The 21,357-nt window shown below is 41.2% G+C and overlaps 1 protein-coding gene and 2 pseudogenes across 10 annotated transcripts in view; 1 reads left to right on the top strand and 2 right to left on the bottom strand.

The window, feature by feature from the left end:
* Positions 1-21,357, bottom strand: part of LOC116623190 (zinc finger protein 780A-like) — an 87,058-nt gene that overhangs the window by 22,959 nt on the left and 42,742 nt on the right. For 3 of the 10 annotated variants that reach the window (XM_032390115.1, XM_032390114.1, XM_032390113.1), the window contains exon 1: positions 460-944. The exons of 2 other annotated variants lie outside the window; for them this stretch is intronic. In XM_032390115.1, the coding sequence (XP_032246006.1) occupies positions 460-846 (387 nt within the window). In that variant the 5' untranslated portion in view covers positions 847-944. Of the gene's footprint in view, positions 1-459; positions 945-1,135; positions 1,344-21,357 lie in introns of those variants that run through there. 5 more of the 10 variants (XM_032390120.1, XM_032390116.1, XM_032390118.1 and 2 more) reach the window with 4 other exon arrangements.
* LOC116623194 lies at positions 10,402-11,033 on the top strand (annotated as a pseudogene).
* Positions 19,398-20,468, bottom strand: LOC116623193 (annotated as a pseudogene).

Raw genomic sequence — 21,357 nt, forward strand, 5'->3', positions numbered from 1 at the left:
GCTCTTACTGATACCAACTTCTGTTGCCATCACTTTCCCATTTCTGAAAGCCTCAGACTGACTAAAATCAGCTAACCATCTCCCTTCTTCCCTTGCTTTGGAAAGCAGGCCCTTAAAGAGCAAAAGATATCCAATGTGTGATTCCACCTAAACACTAATTTCCTTCTTGCCAAATCAGAGTCTAAAATAAAGCTTTAGCATTAATCACTGGAGTTTTATTTCCGTGTCATCTTAGAAAAAGGGAGTACTCAAGAAGATATGAACAATTTACTAAACTGCTTTGGGTATTTACCAAATTATTTACCAAGTTAATATTAAGTGAAGAGGTGAGGGGCAATGGGGGACCAAATGGTGGGGTATCAATTTGCACGTCTCCCTACATTTCCGGAAAATTTACTGGAACCTCTATATTCTAAAAACAAAAACGCATTTCTTATGCAAAACAAAGCAGGAACTCACCCTTGACTTTAGACGTGCAGCAATAATACTCTCATCCTTCTCGGGGTCCTTTTGGATAATGGTACGACTGGGGAAGGAGAAGGCGAGCATGAGACCCCAGGCTTTTCTTGGAGCGCAGGCTAAATTTGAAAGCACCCTCCAGGGCCACACCTCCCTTACTTCGCACAAAATGGGATGGGAGTAAAAGGAGGAATCGGTCCCCGAGTTCGAAGCTGGTTCCTGGGGACAGGACTCTGAGAATGCGGTAGTTCTGAACATGTAGCTGCCCCCGTGGGGGCCCCAGACAGGCACTTGTAGCTCTGAAACTCCCATCCCAAGTCCAGGCCCGGGCTTTCTGGGGGGACCTTTCATTCTAGGCTCAGTATCTGGCCTCCCTACTGGGGCCATTGGTATGCTGCAGCCACGTGGTTGGGAGGAGAGAAGACGGACGAAGAGGCGGGCCACAGGTCCCCGTGACACACACACACAGCCACAGCAAAGCGCGCTCAGCGTCCACACACCCCCGTCCCCGTCCCCGCAGCTGCGCTGCCCCAGGCGCGCCCTCACGCACACCCCCCCAACACTCCACGTCCACCACTCGCGGTCGCACAATCCCCCTCCTCGCTGCGCGCGCGCTCTGGCGAAACTCCTTCGGGTGCCTGTCAGCGCCCTGTCCTGAGCGCCTGTCTCTGCCCACCCACACTGGCGGGTCCCTCCGGCTGGGGTCCTGCTCAGTAGAGGCCTCTGGCAGCCACGGAGTCCTTCCTCGACCTCAGGGCCTCACCCCACCAGGACAACGACCCTCGGGTGCCGGAAGTGGCGGCTAATTCGGCGTGGTGGCTCCTGGGAAATGCAGTCTCAAAGAGGAAATGCCTCGGAAGCCTAGAGTTCTGCGGCTCAGATTGTTCCCGGCATGCAACTTGGGCCCGCCCCTAACGGAGCTCAGCCCAGTGGTTTGTGGGAGTTCCAGCCCCCCAGGAGTGCGCAGGTGTAGGCTGCTGGTAACTGAGGATTCCCCTGAGAGAGCATTGCCTATTAGAGCCTCTGTAACTTACTTTTCTCATTATGGAGAAAAATGCAAGCGACCATAACTATTAAAGAAGGCAGAGTCTTATATATAGGAAAACCCTACAGTCTCCACCAAAAAACGTGGAATAAACGGATTTAGTGAAGTTGCAGGATACAAACTCAATTGTGTTTCTGTATGCTAACAACAAACCGAAAAACAGATTAAGAAAACAGTCTCATTCACAATAGCATCAAAACCAATACAAACTTAGGAACAAATTTAACCAAGGAGGTGCATGAATTATACTTGATGAAAGAAAGAGCAGAAGACACAAAAATAAATGGAGGGACAGCTCGTGTTCGTGGTTTGGGAGAATATTGTTAAAATGTCTATACTACCAAAAGTGATCGACAAATTTGATGCAATCCCTATCATGTTCCAGTGGCATTTTTCACAGAAATAGAAAAAAAATCCTAAAATTCAGATGGAAGCACAAAAGACTTGCAATAAGCAATCTTGAGCAAGAAGAATAAAGTTGGAGGCATCACACTTCCTGACTTCAAATTATATGATAAAGCCATAGTAATCAAACAGTATGGTCCTGGGATAAAAACAGACACATAGATCAATGGAACAGAATAGAGTGCCCAGAAATAAACCCACACATATACAGTCAAACAATCTTCAACAAGGGAGCTAAGACTACATAATGGGGAAGGATAGTTTCTTGGATAAATAATGCTGGAAAAATAGGATATCCATATGCAAAAGAATTAAATTGGACCCCTTATACCATACACAAAAATCAACTCAAAATGGGTTAAAAAATTAAACATAAGGCTTAAAACTACAAAACCCCTAGAAGAAAACAGAAACATCTTGTTGGTGTTGGTCTTGGCAATGATTTCTAGAATATGACACCAAAAGCACAAGCAACAAAAGCAAAAATAAACAAGTGAGCCTAATTCAAACTCAAAATCTTCTTCATAGCGAAAGAAACAATCAGCAAAATGAAAAGACAACCTAGAGATTAGAAAAAAAATTGTAAACCATATATGCAATAAAGGGTTAATATCCAAAACAATAAGGAACTCCTATAATTTTTAATAGCTCAAATCTATATATATTTAATTTAAAAATGGACAAAGGTCCTGAATAGACATTTCTCAAAGAAGGCATACAAATGACCAATAGGTACATGAAAACGTGCTCAACAACACTAATCATCAGAGGAATGCAAATCAAAACACAATGAGATATGACCTCACATCTGTCAGAGTGGCTATTATTAAAAGAAAAAAGGAAATATAACAAGTGTTGGTGAAGATGTGGAGAAGAGGAAATCTTTGTGTACTGCTGGTGGAAATGTAAATTGGTGCAGCCTCTATGGAAAACAGTACGGAGGGATGTACAGTGTGGCACAAACATACAATGGAATTTATTCATCCTTTAAAAAGAAGGAAATCCTGCCATTTGTGACAACATTGAAAAACCTGGAGGACATTACGGTAAGTGAAATAAGCCAGATAGAGAAGGACAAATATTCTCTTACTTAATGTGGAATCCAAAATAGTCAAGATCATAGATGCAAAGAGTAAAATGGTGGTTGCCAGGGGCTTGGGGAGGGGGAAAGAGGGAGGTGATGGTCAAGAGGTACAAAGTTACAGTTATGCAAGATACATGATCAAGAATTAACATTGTTAGGGCGCCTGGGTGGCTCAGTTGGTTAAGCGACTGCCTTCGGCTCAGGTCATGATCCCGGAGTCCCAGGATCGAGTCCCGGCGTTGGGCTCCCGGCTCAGCAGGGAGTCTCCTTCTCCCTCTGACCCTCTCCCCTCTCATGTTCTCTCTCTCTCAGTTAAATAAATAAAATCTTTAAAAGAAAGAATTAATATTGTTAAATTTTATTGATCTAGATAATTCTGGAAATCTATACAGCATACTGTCTCTAGCTAACAATACTGTGGTGTATATTTAAAATTTGCTAAGAGGGTAGATCTCAAGTGAAAGAAGAAGAAGAAGAAGGAGGAGAAGAAGAAAAGAAGAAGGGGAAGGCGGCAGGAGGAAACTCTGGTAGGTGATGGATATGTCTATGGCCTTGATGGTAGTGATGGCTTCACAGATGTATATTTATCCTCAAACTCATTGAATTGTATACAATAAATATGTGCAGCTTTTTACATGTCAATCATACCTCAATAAAGTTTTTTTAAGTAATTGTACTAATTTACACATTTATGGAAAGCATAGAGTTCCAGTTGGTTTCCGTTCACCTCAGTACTTGGCATTTTCTTTCTTTCTCAGCATAGCCATTCTGATGTGTGGGTAGCAGTCTCTTTGATCAACTTTTCCCATGTTTACTGACCTGTAGACTATCCTCTTTAGTGAAGTGGCTTAGTACATTTTTTTGCCCATTTTTTTTCTTTTGAGATGTATTTTTCTTACTGATTTTTAGAAGTTTTTTTGGTATATTGTGGATATAAATCCCATATCAGTTATACATCTAGATCTATTGAATATATATAGAGAGAGAGAGAAAAAAATATCATTTCTCATTCCGTGGGTTGATTTTTCACTCCCTTAATGTTGCCATTTGATGAAAAATGTCCTTGATTTTAATATATTACAACTTGCAATATTTTTATTTTATGGTTAATGTTTCTTGTGTCCTGTTAAAAATATCTTTGTTTCAGGGAACCTGGGTGGCTCAGTTGGTTGAGTGTTCGCCTCTTGATTTCAGCTCAGGTCATGATCTCAGGGGTGTGAGATCGAGGTCCATGTCAGGCTCCATGCTCAGCAGGGAGTCTGCTGGAGATTCTCTCTCTCCCTCTCCCTCTGCCCCTCCCCCACTTGCACACATACACTCTCTCTCAAAAAAAGTAAATAAATATTTTTAAAAAATATGTCTTTGTCTCCTCCCAGGTCAAGAAGGTATTCTCTTCTGTTCCCTCTAAAAATTTTATTTTATATTCACAGAGTCCCCAACCATCTGGAATTGATTTGGGGGCAGCATCATTGCATTTAGCATATTTGTCATAAATCAGGTCACCATATATGTAAGGATTTATTACTGGACTCTATTCTGTTCCACTGGTCCATTTATCTTTCCTTGCATCAGTATCTCACTGTCTTTTTTTTTTTTTTAGATTTAATTTTTATTTATTTGACAGAGAGAGAGACAGCCAGAGAGGGAACACAAGCAGGGGGAGCAGGAGAGGGAGAAGCAGGCTTCCCGCAGAGCAGGGAGCCTGATGCGGGGCTCGATCCCACAACCCTGGGATCATGACCTGAGCCGAAGGCAGACGCTTAATGACTGAGCCACCCAGGCACCCCAGTATCTCACTGTCTTAAACATTGTACCAGTATAATGGATTTCTATACATGGCAGCAAAAGTCCTCCAGCTTTATTATTCTTCTGTAAGATCGCCTTGGTTATTTTTGGCCCTTTGCATTTTCATATGAGTTTTAGAATTACCTTGTTAATTTCCACAAAATTTTCTGTGACTTTTAATCAGTATTGCATTATATACATTTGGGGAAATTTTTATATATTTACAGTATTGAGCCTTCTAGTCCATGAATGTTATATTCTTTCTTATTTAGGGCTTCTTTAATTTCTTAGAGAAATTTTGTGTTTTTCAGTGTAGTGGGATTGTTCATTTTGTTAAACTCATTCTGAGGTATTAGTCATATTTCAATGTAAATGGTATGATTTCCTTTTTTTTAATTTATTGTAGATATATAGAAATACAATTGGCTTTTATTTATTGACCTATACATAGCAACACTGATAAATTCACTAATTTTGAATTTATATAGATTGTGTACCTAGAAAACCCAAAGCAAATATGTGATTTGCAAGTAATAATAGTTTTGGGACACCTGCATGGCTCAGTAGGTTATGCATCCAACTCTTGGTTTTGGCTCCGGTCATGATCTTGGGGTCGTGAGATCGAGCCCCGCATGGGATCCAAGCTTGCCATGGAGTCTGCTTGAGATTCTCTCTCCCCCTCTTCTTTTGCCCCTCTCCCCACTCTAAAAATAAATAAATAAATATAAAACATAACTTAAAAAATAACAGTTTAGTCCTTCCTTTCTAATTTGTATGTCTCTTAGTTCTTTTTCTCCCCTTATTTCAATAGCTAGGACCTCCGGTACAATGTCGAGTAGAGGTTGTTTAACAGCAGACATCCTTGTTTTATACCTAATGTTAGGGGGATGATTTTAACATTTTGATATTGAGTATGATGCTTGTTGTTGATTTGTTTGGGGGGGTTAGTAAGATATCCCTCAACAGACTCAGGAAGTTGCCTTCTGGTTTCAGTTTTCTATGAGTTTCATCATGAATGGGTCATGCATTTTGTCAAATGTTCTTTACTCACTAATTTTTTATGTACCAAGATGATTGTATAATTTGGTTTTTTTTCTTTATTAGTGTGGTAAAATGCATTCAATGTTAAAAATATATTTCATTCCTGAAATAAACCTCATTTGCTCATGATGTAATATCTTTTTATATATCACTGGATTTGATTTGCTAATGTTTTGTTAAAGATTTTTGCATCTTTGATTATGAGAACTTGGTCTATATTGTTTTCTGTAATATCCACCTGAGATTTTGGAATCAAGTTTATTCTAGGCTCACAAAAAAAGTTAGGAAGTGTTCCCGTTTTATGTTTTCTGGAGGAATTTTTGCAAGATCCATGCAATTTCTTCCACGTGTTTAGGCATAGGGTTTTCTTTATGACAAATTTTTAAATAGATTTTCTCTTTCTTCTTCTGCTAAATAAATTTGCAAATTTTTTCAGTGAATTTGTCTATTTCACCAGATTGTCCAATTTGCCATCTTAACATTTTTCATAATATCTTAAGTTTTTAATGTCTGTATGATCTATATTAATCCCTCATTTTTCGTTCCTGATATTGTTCATTTGTGTTTTCTTTTTGTCTTGGACGAACCAATTTCATAAATAGCAAGATTTTTTATGTAGTTTTTCTCTCTTGTACATTTGTTTCTATTTCACTGATTTCTGTCCTTTATTATCTCTTTCCTTTTAATTTATTTAGGCTTGATGTGATGGTCCTTTTCTAGTTCCATGAGATTTGGAAGCTGAATTCTAAGCAGGAAGGTTTTCATTGCATATATTTTACAATATAAGATTTGGGTTATTTGAGGTTAAAGAATTGAACCCTGGCACAAATTAGAAGACGAAAACTAGTTAGGAAGATAACACGGTAATTCAGGGCAAAAAGAATGGGTTGTACTAATGCGGAAGCAATATATAGAGATTGATATAGAGAGGTCATAGAGCCAAAGGCACTTGTGAATAAGTTGGATTGTGAAAGAAAGGGTCAGCGAAATGTATCTTTTCCCTGTGTCCCTCCAGATCTGCTCTCTACCCACTTCTACATTGCTCTGTGCCTCCAAGGTTAATCATTATGGGCTGTATCAATGGACTACACCAGTATAAGACTGGCGAGCAGGAAGAGAGTGAAATTAGACTCATATTTCCCTAGCTCCCTCTCTACCTGATCAATCAAGGTTGGCTTTGACCACCCCCCATTCACACACACCATAGGTCTCATTACACCTTTTGCTTGGTAAGCCTTACTTCTCTGTGTCCAGTAACTACTCCTTGCCTTGCTTTTTCAAACTTGGGTGCTATAATTGTTCCCCCAGGCTTGCCAGCCTCAGAAAACTGTACCATGTTTTATTGTTTTGCCTTAAGCTGCCACATATTTGTATATTATCCCTTTGTCAAATTCTCATCAGCAATCCTTTAAGCAATCCCTTATGTCAGCAATTACCAACACAAGAGGTAATCGGACTGATTTCTAAGGATTTATTGAAGAAATTTATGGGAGCCTGGGGCATTTCCTGAGATACAGGAGAAAGAGAATGGATGAGGCCAGTAGAAAGAAAACTGTCCATTTTTAGATACATTCATATTAGAAATCCCAGCAAATATCCAATGAATATAAGTGTTAAGATAAAGAGAAAGATTATTGCAGGCATTATTAAGTCATTTACATATAGATGGAGTGACTTGGATTTGTTTTTTTTTTTAATTTCATTCATATATTTTTAATGATAAATGCTATCCTTGTTAGAAGATACTTTTCAAATAAATCTGCATGTGCATCTTCAAAAATATTTAAATGACTGGAAAAAAGTGAACTATTCCTCCGAGGGTTATTAAATTTAAAAGAAAAAATACAGAAAATGGCCTTTCTGATTTTTATAACAAAGTAATCCAAAGATCTTTTCCAATTGAGAAGAGCAACTTCCAAACATATATCTAAACATATATGTGTCCAAGGTTTGGACTGCTTTTTGACAACACACAACATAAATCCCACTTAGGGAATAATTGCCTGGGATGGTGCCGAGTTACCAGGTCATTTAAATCGATGCTGTGTGCGACTGCACACTTAAAATTATTTACACTGCTCTTATCCTAGCTACAATCTGTTCTCTCTCGCTAATGCAGTGGAGAGAAATTTACTCCAGAATACCAAAGTCCTTCTGATTTCATTTTTGCTCCCACATCTGCTGCTGTAAGCACAAGTCCTAGAAATAAAACCAAATAAAGAAGCCCATGGAAGCTTTGGGGGAAAGTGGGTTTTAGAGTAAACATCAGTGAAATCTTCAAAGTTCTGTTTCTGATACTTGGTTCTAATTAACTTTAATGGCTGCTTGCAGTTGTTCATTTGAGAGATTTGAAGGAGATCTTTCTTTCCTCTTACGTCCTTCCTTCCTTCCCTCCTTTTTTTGGACACAGGCATTTGACACAGGATTGAGGCAGAGGGTGTACTTTGGCATTTTTCATTTGAAATGAGGCTGTGGTCTGTGACTCATGTTACTTGCCCCATTAAAGTTGCTGGCTGCAAATCTTTTTTTTTTTTTTTTTTTTTAAGATTTTATTTATTTATTTGACAGAGAGAGAGTTAGCGAGAGCAGGAACACAAGCAGGGGGAGTGGGAGAGGGAGAAGCAGGCTTCCCGCCGAGCAGGGAGCCCGATGTGGGACTCGATCCCAGGACTCTGGGATCATGACCTGAGCCGAAGGCAGACGCTTAACGACTGAGCCACCCAGGCGCCCGCTGGCTGCAAATCTGTTGAAAGTTCTTAGTTTTGTTTTAGTTTCTTATTTCTCAGGGTTTTTTTTCCTCCCCCCTCCCCCACCGCCCCAGGAGGAGCGGCGTAGGAGCGCACCGCAGGGATCTGCTGGGTTTGGAGACTCCAAACGGGGTTGGGTGTCAGAGATAGAAACGCTCAGTCAGTTCAGGTGAGCACGGAGTGCGGCCGGAGACCGGGGAGACGGGAGTGATTGACTGCTTTCCTCTGCGGGCGCACTGAGGAGTGGGGCCCCAGGTTCTCGGCTCCTCTGGGGCAGAGATTGGGAGGCCGCCATTTTCACTCTCGGCCTCCAAAGCTGTTGTTTTTGTTTTTGTTTAAAGCCAAATAACCAGATGTGTATACATAAAAATAACATTAAGGTGGGGGCGCCTGGGTGGCTCAGTCGGCTGGGTGTCCAACTCTTGGTTTCTGCTCAGGTAGTGATCTCAGGGGTTGTGAGGTCAAGCCCCACATTGGGCTCTGCACTCAGCAGGGGTCTGCCTGACATTCTCTCCCTTTGCCCCTCCCCATGCTCACATTCTCTCTCTCTCTCAAATAAATAAATAAATCTTAAAAAAAAAAAAAGAATATGGGGGCACCTGGGTGGCTCAGTCAGTTAAGCATCTGCCTTCAGCTCAGGTCATAATCCCAGGGTCCTGGGATCAAGCCCTGCATCAGGCTCCCTGCTCAGTGGGGAGTTTGCTTCTCCCTCCCCCTGCTCTTGTGCTCTTGCTTTCTCTCTCTCTCCCTCTCAAATAAATAAATAAAATCTTAAAAAAAAAAAAAGAATATGAAGGTAGAGAAGAGGAGAAGAACTAGGAACAACCCCTGGTGTACTACAAAATTAAGAGATCTAGCTCAAAAGAAATGGGCAGCAAAGAATGTGGGGCAGAAAAGAATGTGGTGGTTCAGAAACTAAGAGAATGAAGTACATCAATAATAAAAGAGGGGCATCTGGCTGGCTCAGTCAGTGGAGTATGCAACTCTTGATCTCAGGGTCATGAGTTTGAGCCCCATATTGGACGTGGAGCCTACTTAAAAATAAACAAACAAATAAATAAATAAAACAGGTCATATTTAAAAAAGAATAAAAGAGTTGCCCATTGTCATTCTGCTTAGATTGTAAATAATATGGGGACTGAGATTTGAGAAAAGTATGTGCAAACAGCAGCCATTAATGACTTATTAAGAGCAATCTTAGGGGGTATCTGGCTGGCTCAGTCAGTGGAGCCCGCAACTATTTATTTTGGGGTCGTGAGTTCAAGCCCTACTTTCAATGTAGAGATTACTTAAAAAAAAAGAGCAATTTTACTGCAGTGAGGATGAAGGCTCAATTATAAGAGCTTAAAGAAGGCACCTGGCTGGGTCAGTCAGAGGAGCATGCGACTCCTGGTCTCGGGTTTGTGAGTTTGAGCCCCATGTTGGGGTGTAGAGATTACTAAAAAAAATAAATAAATATAAGAGTTTGAAGAGAAACTAAGGAAGTGACATCTGGAAACAGTGACTATAGACAGCTTTTTAAAGAAATTTTAAGGTCGCTGACATTTAGTTTCAACTAGGGCCAAGTAGTTCTCAAAATTATGATACTTATGTACTTATGATGGCATGGATTTACTCCACAACCACAGGGATATGCCCTATGCCCTATGATTCTTCTTCTTTTTTTTTATTATGTTCAGTTATTGAGGTTTATACGGTCTCCACACATCAAACCGATATAACATAGATACTTTAAAATCCTTACATTTTCTGTATTTTAAGGCCCAAATAGCAGCACTACTGTTCAGTTAAGATTTGCAAAATCCGAGCAAGGGAAGGAGCGAGAGCGCTTCAAGATGCGCTGCCTGACTCTACCAACTTTGGGCCCTGGCCCAGGCTGCACGTGCTGGGCATCCCACTGGCCCGAGCCCCCACAGCAGCACAGTGGCAGCGACCCACAAGTTCGTGAACATGCGGGAACCCTCGATGGACACGAAGGCAGTGACCGACAGGGCGGCTCAGACCCTGCTGTGGACTGAGCTCATCCGAGGCCTGGGCATGACCCTGAGCTACCTGTTCCGGGAGCCTGCCACCATCAACTACCCATTCGAGAAGGGCCCACTGAGCCCTTGGTTTCGGGGAGAGCATGCGCTGCGCCGGTACCCATCGGGAGCGGAGCGCTGCATCGCCTCTAAGCTTTGTGAGGCTGTCTGCCCCGCCCCGGCCATCACCACCGAGGCCGAGCCGCGCGCGGGCGGATGGCAGCCGCCGGACCACCCGCTACGACATCGCCATGACCAAGAGCATCTACTGCGGCTTCTGCCAGGAGGCCTGCCCCGTGGACGCCATCGTCGAGGGCCCCAACTTCGAGTTCTCCACCGAGACGCACGAGGAGCTCCTGTACGACAAGGAGAAGCTGCTCAGCAACGGGGACAAGTGGGAGGCCGAGATCGCCGCCACCATCCAGGCCGACTACCTCTACCGCTGACGCCCCCCGCCCGGCTGGCCTGCAGCCCCTGCGGCCCAATAAAAAAGCTCTGCCCCCCCCCCAAAAAAAAGACTTGCAAAATCCATATGATTCCATAATTCCACTTCTGGGTGTTTATCTGAAGGAAACACAATCACAATCTCAAAAAGCTATCTGCACCCCCATGCTTACTGCAGCATTACTTACAATAGTCAAGACATGGAAGCAGGGGCGCCTGGGTGGCTCAGTCGTTAAGCGTCTGCCTTCGGCTCGGGTCATGATCCCAGGGTCCTGGGATCGAGCCCCGCATCGGGCTCCCTGCTGGGCGGGAAGCCTGCTTCTCCCTCTCCCACTCCCCCTGCTTGTGTTCCCTCTCTCGCTGTGTCTCTCTCTGTCAAATAAATAAAATCTTTAAAAAAAAAAAAGACATGGAAGCAACCTAAGTGTCTATCAGTGGATGAACAAAGAAAATTACACACACACACACACACGAATATTATTCAGCCATAAAAAAGAAGAAAACTTGCCATTTGCAACAACATAGATGGACCATGAGGTCCTCATGCTTGGTGAAATAAGTCAGAGAAAGACAAATATTTTATGATCTCACTTATATGCGGAATCTTAAAAGAAAACAGTAATGTTATTGTATATATATAATGTCAATTTATCTCAATGAAAAAGAAAAACCAAACTCATAGAAACAGAGATTGGGATTGCCAGAGGTGGGGTATGGGGGGTGAGTGGAATGAGTGAAGGGAGTCAAAAGGTACAAACTTCAAAAGTTATAAAATAAATAATCCCTGGGATTGTAATATACAGCACTGTGACTATAGTTAACAATATCATATATTTGATAAGATCAAAACATATATTTGAAAGTGGCTAAGATAGTAGATCTTAAAAGTTCTTACTGCAAGAAAAAATGTGTAGCTGTGTTTGGCAATGAATGTTAACAAAATTTATTGTGGTTAATCATTTCACAATATATGCAGATATCAAATCATTATGTTGTATACACCTAAAACTAATACAATGCTATATGTCATTTACATCTCATAAAAAAAAAAAAAAAAAAGACTTGCCAGGAGCACCCGGCTGGCTCTGTCAGGGGAGCACGTGGCTCTTGATCTCAGAGTTGTGAGTCTGTGCTCCACATTCAGTTACTTATAAAGAAAATCTTTAAAAAAATTTTTAAAAAGACTTGCCAAATTTTCTCTAGCTTTGGGACCCAATCAATACTGCCTATTTCATAAGTCATTCAGAAAATGGGTCAGAGCAGCACATTTAAATGGTGTGTATGTTCGTTTTAAAATGTACAGAAACCAGGGGCGCCTGGGTGGCTCAGTCGTTAAGTGTCTGCCTTCGGCTCAGGTCATGATCCCGGGGTCCTGGGATAGAGCCCCACATCGGGCTCCCTGCTCGGCGGGAAGCCTGCTTCTCCCTCTTCCAATCCCCCTGCTTGTGTTCCCTCTCTCACTGTCTCTCTCTCTCTGTCAAATAAATAAATAAAACCTTTAAAAAATAAATAAATAAATAAATAAATAAATAAATAAATAAAATGTATAGAAACCGAAACCAAATAAACACTGTGCTTTTTTTTTTTTTAAGAGAGAGAGAGAGAGAGCGAACTGGGTGGGCTAGAGGTGGGCGGGGGGGAGCGAATCCCAAGCAGACGCCCTGCCCAGTGCAGAGCCTGAGGTGGGACTGGATCCCATTACCCCGAGATCATGGCCCAAGCTGAAATCAAGAGTCGGACACTCAACTGACTGAGCCACCCAGAGGCCCCTAACTCTGTGCTTCTGAGTAGAAGGAATTGCTAAATGCAGCAATGACTTTCATTTGGGTGACATAGCTGAGACCTCTGTACTACTGGAATCTAATATGAGTTTAACCTGCCATCATCTAACACACAGAAATTAGGAATCCTGATTGATTTAATGATAAACTACAGTCATTATCCAAACTCCATCCATTTCAATGCAAGCTAAACAAGTGAAGTAGGTGGAGATGTGATAGGAGTCACCACATTTGCATCTTTTATTCTTTGATAATATCACTCTTTTTGCAATGCCATATATATGTATCACTTGCAAATTGCTATTGCAAGTCAGATTAATTTCCAAGGACTCTTCCTACAATAACAGTACTCACTCTTCATATTAAGGAGGAAATATATGGATTCTGCTGTTGTCAAGTATGCATCAAAAAATGGAATAAATGACCATAGTTTCTTTTTTTTAAGATTTTTTTTATTTATTTGAGAGACAGACCGAGAGACAGAGACAGAGAGCATGAGCAGGGAGGAAGGGCAGAGGGAGTGAGAGAAGCAGACTCCCCGCTGAGCAGGGAGCCCAACATGGGACTCGATCCCAGGACCCTGGGATCATGACATGAGTCGAAGGCAGATGCTTAACTGACTGAGCCACCCAGGCGTCCCTCTACAGACATTTTTAAAGATAATGAGAATTCAATAAACAACTTTTCAATATTTGACAACTTAGTTCTTTGACAACTTAGTTCAATGACCAATTTTCTTGAAAAATAAAACCTATGAAAATTGGGTGCCTGGGTGGCTCAGATGGTTAAGCGTCTGCCTTCGGCTCAGGTCATGATCCCAGGGTCCTGGGATCAAGTCCCGCATCGGGCTCCCTGCTCAGTGGGGAGCCTGCCTCTCTCTCTCTGTCTCTTATGAATAAATAAATAAAATCTTTAAAAAAAAAAAAACCTATGAAAATTGACACAAGAAGAAATAGAAAGTCTGAATTCTCCTAGCACTATTAAAGAAATTGGACCACTATTTTAAATATTTGCCACAAGAAAACGCCATGCCTGAATTGCTTCACCAGGGAATTCTAAACATTTAAGAAAGAAATAGTATTAATCTTACTCAAACTCATCCAGAGAACAGAAAGAAGGAAACACTCTGCAACTCATTGTAAAAGTCCAGTAATTTTGATATCAAACCTAATAAGGACATTTCAAAATGCATCTCATAAACATAGATGCAAAACTCCTTATCAAAATACCAATAAATCAGAAAAAAAAAAAAAATCACAACTAAATAGGGTTTATTCAAAAAATGAGAACAGAATTCTTAGCAAACTGAGAACAGAAGAAAACCTCATTATTCTTACAATAACATCTAAAATTTCTACATCCAATCACAATGATGAAGTATTAAAATTAATGGTGAAAATTGAAAGCTTTCCCCCCTAAGGTCAGAATTAAGCAAGTATGCCCATTCTCACCATTTTGTTGGAGGTTCTATCCAATGAATTTAAGGCAAGACAAATGAATAAAAGACATATAGATTGGATGAAAATAAATAAACCTGTTATTATTCACAGATGACATCATGGTGTACATAGAAAATAAAATGGAATCTAAAGCAATATACCATAATTTAGCAATGTTGCTGGATTCAAATTCAAAATACAATGCTGATTTTATTTCTATGTACTTTCTAAATACTACCAACAAAGAAACTTTTTTTTTCAACAAAGAAACTTTAAAAGTGATGCCATTTAGGGGCGCCTGGCTGGCTCAGTCAGTGGAGCATGTGACTCTTGTTCACAGGGTTGTAAGTTCAAGCCCCACATTGGGTACAGAGATTGCTTAGAAACAAAATCTTTTTTAAAAAAGTTATGCCATCTGGGCGCCTGGGTGGCTCAGTTGGTTAAGCAACTGCCTTCGGCTCAGGTCATGATCCTGGAGTCCCTGGATCGAGTCCCGCATCGGGCTCCCTGCTCGGCAGGGAGTCTGCTTCTCCCTCTGACCCTCCTCCCTCTCATGCTCTCTGTCTCTCATTCTCTCTCTCTCAAATAAATAAATAAAATCTTTAAAAAAAAAAAAAAAAAGTTATGCCATTTAAAATAGCATCAAAAACATCAAATATCTAGGAAAACATCTAATAAATGATGTGTAAGATTCTACACTGAAAACCAAGAGTCATATGCTCCATTGACTGAGCCAGCCAGGCACCCAAGGCAACATTTTGAAAGAGAATTCACAAAAGAATACAGCCAAATAGACAAAAAACATACATAAAGATTCTTCCTTTCAGTAGTCACAGGGGAATGAAAATTAAAATCACAGTGTGGTATCACTACACACTCATCAGTATGGCTAAGATGGGGGGAGAATAGACAATACCAAATGTTGGAATATTCGGAGCAACAGAATTCTCATACACTGCTGGTGGAAATATCAATTCATTGGTACAACCACTTTGGAAAACTGTTTGGTATTGTCTATGAAAGCTAAGGTAAGCCTACCAAATGATCCAGCAGTTTTTACTATATTCTCAGAAGAAATTCATGTATAAATGTCCCAAAAGACATGTACAAACATATTTATAACAGCACTCTTCTTTTCTTTTTTTTTTTTTTAACAGCACTCTTCTAATAGCCAAGCCTGGAAACAATCCAAATGAACATGTACACTAAAAGGATTAAATTGCCTTGTATTTACACAAGAAGAATAAGACATAAGAATAAGAGAATTTCAACTACAGGGATGCCTGGCTGGCTCAGTCATAGAGCATGTGGCTCTTGATCTCGGAGCTTTGAGTCTGAGCCCTACATTTGGTGTAGAGATTACTTAAAAATTTAAAATCTTAGGGTGCCTGGGTGGCTCAGTTGGTTAAGCGACTGCCTTCGGCTCAGGTCATGATCCTGGAGTCCCGGGGTCGAGTCCCACATCGGGCTCCCTGCTCAGCGGTGGGTCTGCTTCTCCCTCTGACTCTCTTCCCTCTCGTGCTCTCTGTCTCTCATTCTCTCTCTTGAATAAATAAATAAAATCTTTACAAAAAAAAAAAAAATTTAAAATCTTAAAAACTAAAACTACACACCATAACATATGTAAGTTTCAGAATCATAATGTTGAGCCACAGGATTCAGGTGCAATGGACATACTGCTTGACTCCCTCTATATAGAGCTCAAATAGAGTCATACTAATGTACAGTGTTAGGAATCTGGACAGGGGTTACCTTTGGGATTGGTGACTTCACTACGGTATAAAAATCAATCCTAGGATATTGGTATTAGTCTGTTCTTAATCTGGATTTTGGTTTCATCAGTCATTCATAAATTGTGAGAATGTCAGTCTGCCCACCTATGATTTGGGCCTCTTTCCTTATGAATGCTATACTGCTATAAAATTTATGGGGGGAAAAAAGACATCAGGTCGAGTAAACAAGAGCCTGGAATTTTTGTAGATCTCATCTGTGTTGGGAGCTGGCACAGAAATAACAAGACAATAAAGACTCATGTTTGGGGCACCTGTGAGGCTCAGTCAGGTAAGCGGCTGCCTTCAGCTCAGGTCATGATCTTGGGGTCCTGGAATCGAGCCCCACATCGGGCTCAGTGGGGAGTCTGCTTCTCCTTCTCCCTCTGTGATCTCTCTCGCTCTCACTCTCTCTCAAATAAATAAATAAAATCTCAAAAAAAAAAAAAAAAGACTCACGTTTGCCTGGGGATTGTAATTGCCTCAGAAAAGGAAAAAGACAAATGCATAAAAATATATGCAAATTTGAACAATGCTCACCACTTCCATCACACCACACGTGGATTATCACAGTTTGCCTTCTAGTGTCCTTTGATCTCCTGAGCAAGAACCCAGGAGGAATACCATTCAGTTAGGATTCAATCAGAGAAGTAGAACCACTGGGAGGGGTATGGAATATGAGGATTTTTTTAATAAGCATTAGACCTTTCACCAGTGTGGGAGCTGGTAAAGAAGTCTATGGGATGGACCTGGGGTCACTGTAGGTTGGCAGGCCACATAGTCAGGATATAAAAGCTGGGTGTGAAATAGGAGAGAGTGAAAACAAACTGGGACCTGTGTTGGTGTCTCATGACCTCCACCTCCTGCAATGTGGGTGACCTGCAGAAGCCTGCAGAACAAGGTCACCTGGCAGGAGCTGGGGCATCATGCCTGCCGGTGAGTCAGCAGATGAGCAGCACTGTGGGGAGCTGTGGCAGCACCTGGGGCCCCCACTGCCCTTCAGAGCATATGGCTACTTCTTCTCTTCCAACTTCTAAATATGGCACAAACATGGCCCCCACTAACCCTATCCTGAAAGCATTTGGGAAGGGAGATTTTGGAATTGACACAGTATAAAACCATCATCATCATTCTTTCAGAAAAATAAATAGGATCATGTCCTTCCTCTGTTCAAAAACATCTAATAGCCTCCCAAAAAAGTCAAAACAGTTACACTACCTACAATACTTCAATATAAGCTGGCACTTTCAACTCCTCCTAAGGCTCATTCCCAAGTCTCCCGGCAGCCCCTCTGGTCACCTTACTATTCCCTCAACACACCAATAACTGTCCTTCCTCAATCTTTCCTCTACCTATCCCCTCCACCCTCTATATTCTTGCCAAAGGCTGTATGTATTACTTGCTCCCTCAAGTCCTTCAATACTGCTCAAATTTCACACTCTCAGGAAGGGATCTCCTGACCAGGTTATTTAAAACCGAATCACCCAGGGGGTGCCCGGGTGGCTCAGTCGGTTGAGCGCCCAACTCTTGGTTTCTGCTCAGGTTATGATCTCAGGGTCATGAGATCGAGCCCTATGTCCAGCTCCATGCTCAGGGGAACGTCTGCTTAAGATTCTCTCCATTTACCTCTCCCTCCTTCTCTGCCTCCCTACCCCCACTCATGTGCATGCACACACACACTCTCTCTCTAAAAAAAATGAATAAATAAAATAAAATAAAAACTGAATCACCCAGGGCATTCCTTGTCCCCCTCCTACTCATTTCTTTTCAATAGAGCACTTAGCAGCAGCTGAAATACTATGGTATCTATTTAACATTTTCTGTCACTCTCAGTAGAATGTAAACTCCATAAGGACCATTATTTTTTCCTATCATATGTATTACTATATATTACTATATATAGCATCACCTATAACAGTGACTGGCATATAGTAAGGAAGCATTAAATATTCTTGTTAAAATGAATGAATAAATGAGTGAATGAAGTGGACGTGTAGATATACCTCCTCTATCTGATCTTTATTTTTTTTTAAGATTTTATTTATTTATTTGACAGAGAGACAGTGAGAGAGGGAACACAAGCAGGGAGAGTGGGAGAGGGAGAAGCAGGCTTCTCGCGGAGCAGGGAGCCCGATGTAGGGCTCGATCCCAGGACTCTGGGATCACGACCTGAGCCGGAGGTAGACGCTTAATGACTGAGCCACCCAGGCGCCCCTCTATCTGATCTTTAAATGAAGCTAACTTGTTACTACGTTCTCAGGCATATTCTCTCCACTCTCAAAATGCTCTTTCTTATTTCAACCCTACCTAAGTCCCTATTACCAATATATGTTGTTGACAGCTAAATGTGTATTTCCAAAGCAAATCTTCCATCTGTCCCCCACTCATATATATGTGTATGTGATACTTCACCAGACACATGCATGATGCAGATGCCTTAGAGACATAACACATTCCACGTGCCAAAAAGAATACGTGATATTTCTACACCCCAAGGACAGCTTCCCAATTTCTCAAGATCGAGAAACACCACCACAATCCATCCAGTTGCCCAAGTCTTAAGAGAGTGGTGAGCCACTGTCCACACCAGCCTTAAATAACCATTTGTAAAATGATCACTAAGTTCAGTGCACACTTCTTTCTAAGGAAGTTTTTCTCAAGTCCATGTGCTCCGCCCCCCCCCATGTTGATTTTCATCATCTTTATCAGAAGCATCATCCTCTCTCATCTGGTTGACTTCAGAAGTCTCCTGTGTCTTCTTCCCAAGTTCACTCTTGCTCAATTCAATAAACCATGCTCATAATTGTTATGTAAATTGGACTTTTTTTTAAATGCCGCCTTTCTCCTTGACAAAACCCTTAAATTGTCTGAAACTACTGTTGAGATTCATGGTACAAATCCTTAACCTAATCTGTAAAACCTGGCAAATGGTCATCCCATCCTTTGGCTCATGCCGATGTCCCTTGTTCTTGGCACACAAGGTACACAGGGTTTCTTTCAGTTCTTTGTATGTTCTATGTTCCTTCCTTCAAATGGTGTTCAAACACATTTCTCCATTTACCTAAAACACCCATGATGGCTGGCAAACTTCCTCCAAACTGTTCAGGGAGTAGCCTAAATCTGCAGATGCAAAGTCCTTAAACATACGATCCTGAGTTCCTCGTTGCACCAATCTGTGCGACTGCAATTATATAATTATTTGTTTGATGTCTGGATTCCCCACAGACTTTATTGGAGCAGATACCCTTGCTGTTCACCACTGTGTCTGACACATCAGTGGTACAGAGAATATACTTCATATACTTCCCAGTAGGAGATCAATGGGTGAATGAATGTTGTACAAGGCTGTCAGTAGTTGGGTAAATTCTACAACTTCCTCAGCAGGAACGGCAGAGGCAGGAGATGTGAGGGTCACTTTTTAAGAGCAAAAAGGGACTGAGGGTTGGGAAACAAGATGCCAGAAGCACAAGCCACAACGGTTGGTTGTCAAAAAGATAAGCATACATTTCAAAAACAGAAGAGAGGGAATAAAATATAACAAAAGTGCTCACAAGTATCAGGATAGCTTTTGTGGCTCTGGTCTCTGGGGATATTTGGGAGGATTGCCTAGTACTGTGAATGTATTAGACTCGCTGTTGGTGCCTGTGAAGGAAAAATATCATGTATCCACTGGCCTATATCATGAGTCCCAAACAAATAATATCAATAGAGGTGAAAATAACTAAACATATTGATTATGTAATTGTGTTAATAAACAAATGAGGGCAATACCCAAGATTTGATTTCACACTGATATTTCTGCTATTCTTTGGTCCAGTCACTCTCATGGAAACAATGATATTTATCAGCAAATGAAACATCCGACTCAGGATACATGGAGAATTAATATGCTTTGGGGATTTGAATTTGAGTTCTGCCCATCTATAGTTTATAGGGTTAGTACTCAAGGCCTGGAAACCACTCAAAAAACAGGTGGTGCTAAGAGAATTTCCCCAGGCCACTCTGTGAAAATAAAAGACAAGTTTACATGTGACATCATGTAGGAAATATTTCAACCCAAAGGCTACCATTGTCAAAGGGATTCCTCCACAAAGAAGGATCAAAGTATTGGCTAAAGAAAGATGGTTGATTATTTGCCCTAATGGTCTCAATCTATGTCTCCTAAAAAGAGAGCAGACATAATGACAAAGGAGTAAAACATTACCCACAGTCCCTATTCCAGTCTGAACAAGGATGACTATACCTATTGACAAGTTAGCAGAAATCATTGCCTAGGTGACTGAGGTATGATTTTTCACAGGTCCGTAGCACCCGGAGAGAAAGAGAAGGAGCACATGAGTGTCTTCAAGTCACGTGAACTACAGTTCTCACCATAATTTCTTTAAAAACTCCTTTCTGGGAAACCTATCCTCTTGTCATGCATAAAAATCCCATCCCTAAAGTTTTTTTTCTCCTCATCACCTACTATATCTCTTGTGGTACTTATAACAACTGCAATTATCTTATTGGATTACCTTATTTCTATCAAAGGAAGACAGTTTCCTCCAACAGAACTATGAGAGCCATGAAAGCAGGGGGTCTTGTCTACCTGTTTGCAGTCCATATCCAGGGTCTAGAACAATCTGTTACTAGTAGGCAGTCAGTTAATATCTATTACATGAATAAACAAATAATGAATGGAGTCATTATTTTCATGCCAAAAGTTATTTCAATATGTCCTTTACATTGACAGACTTCTTAACACAGAATGCATATTCTCTACTTAATAGTTAAAAATCGTGCAGTAAGGGGCACCTGGGTGGCTCCGTTGGCTAAGCGTCTGCCTTCAGCTCAGGTCATGATCCCAGGGTCCTGGGATCCAGTCCCCCATCCAGCTCCCTGCTCCACGGGGAGTCTGCTTCCCCCTCTCCCTCTCCTGCTCCCCCTGCTTGTGCTCTCTCTCTCTCTGTCAAATAAGTAAATAAAATCTTTTTAAAAAACAGTGCATTAAGCTCACTAATTGTGTTATTTGAAACTGCATGTTCTTGCTTGATTTGAGCATTTGTTTGGTTTTGTTTATGTAAATGCTTAACCTATCTGAGAGATAGGTATTCAAGTATCTTATGTTGCACTGGATCCTATCAAATACTCTTAGTCAAATGTTATCTTTCTATAAACCAATGTAATTTTTATTTATTTATTTTTATTTTTTAAAGATTTTATTTATTTATTTGACAGAGAGAGACACAGCGAGAGAGGGAACACAGGCAGAGGAGTGGGAGAGGGAGAAGCAGGCTTCCCATGGAGCAGAGAGCCCGATGCGGGGCTCAATCCCAGAATCCTAGGATCATGACCCAA

The sequence above is a fragment of the Phoca vitulina genome, unplaced genomic scaffold (assembly GCF_004348235.1).
Source record: "Phoca vitulina isolate PV1807 unplaced genomic scaffold, GSC_HSeal_1.0 scaffold58, whole genome shotgun sequence".
NCBI classification, from domain to species: domain Eukaryota; kingdom Metazoa; phylum Chordata; class Mammalia; order Carnivora; family Phocidae; genus Phoca; species Phoca vitulina.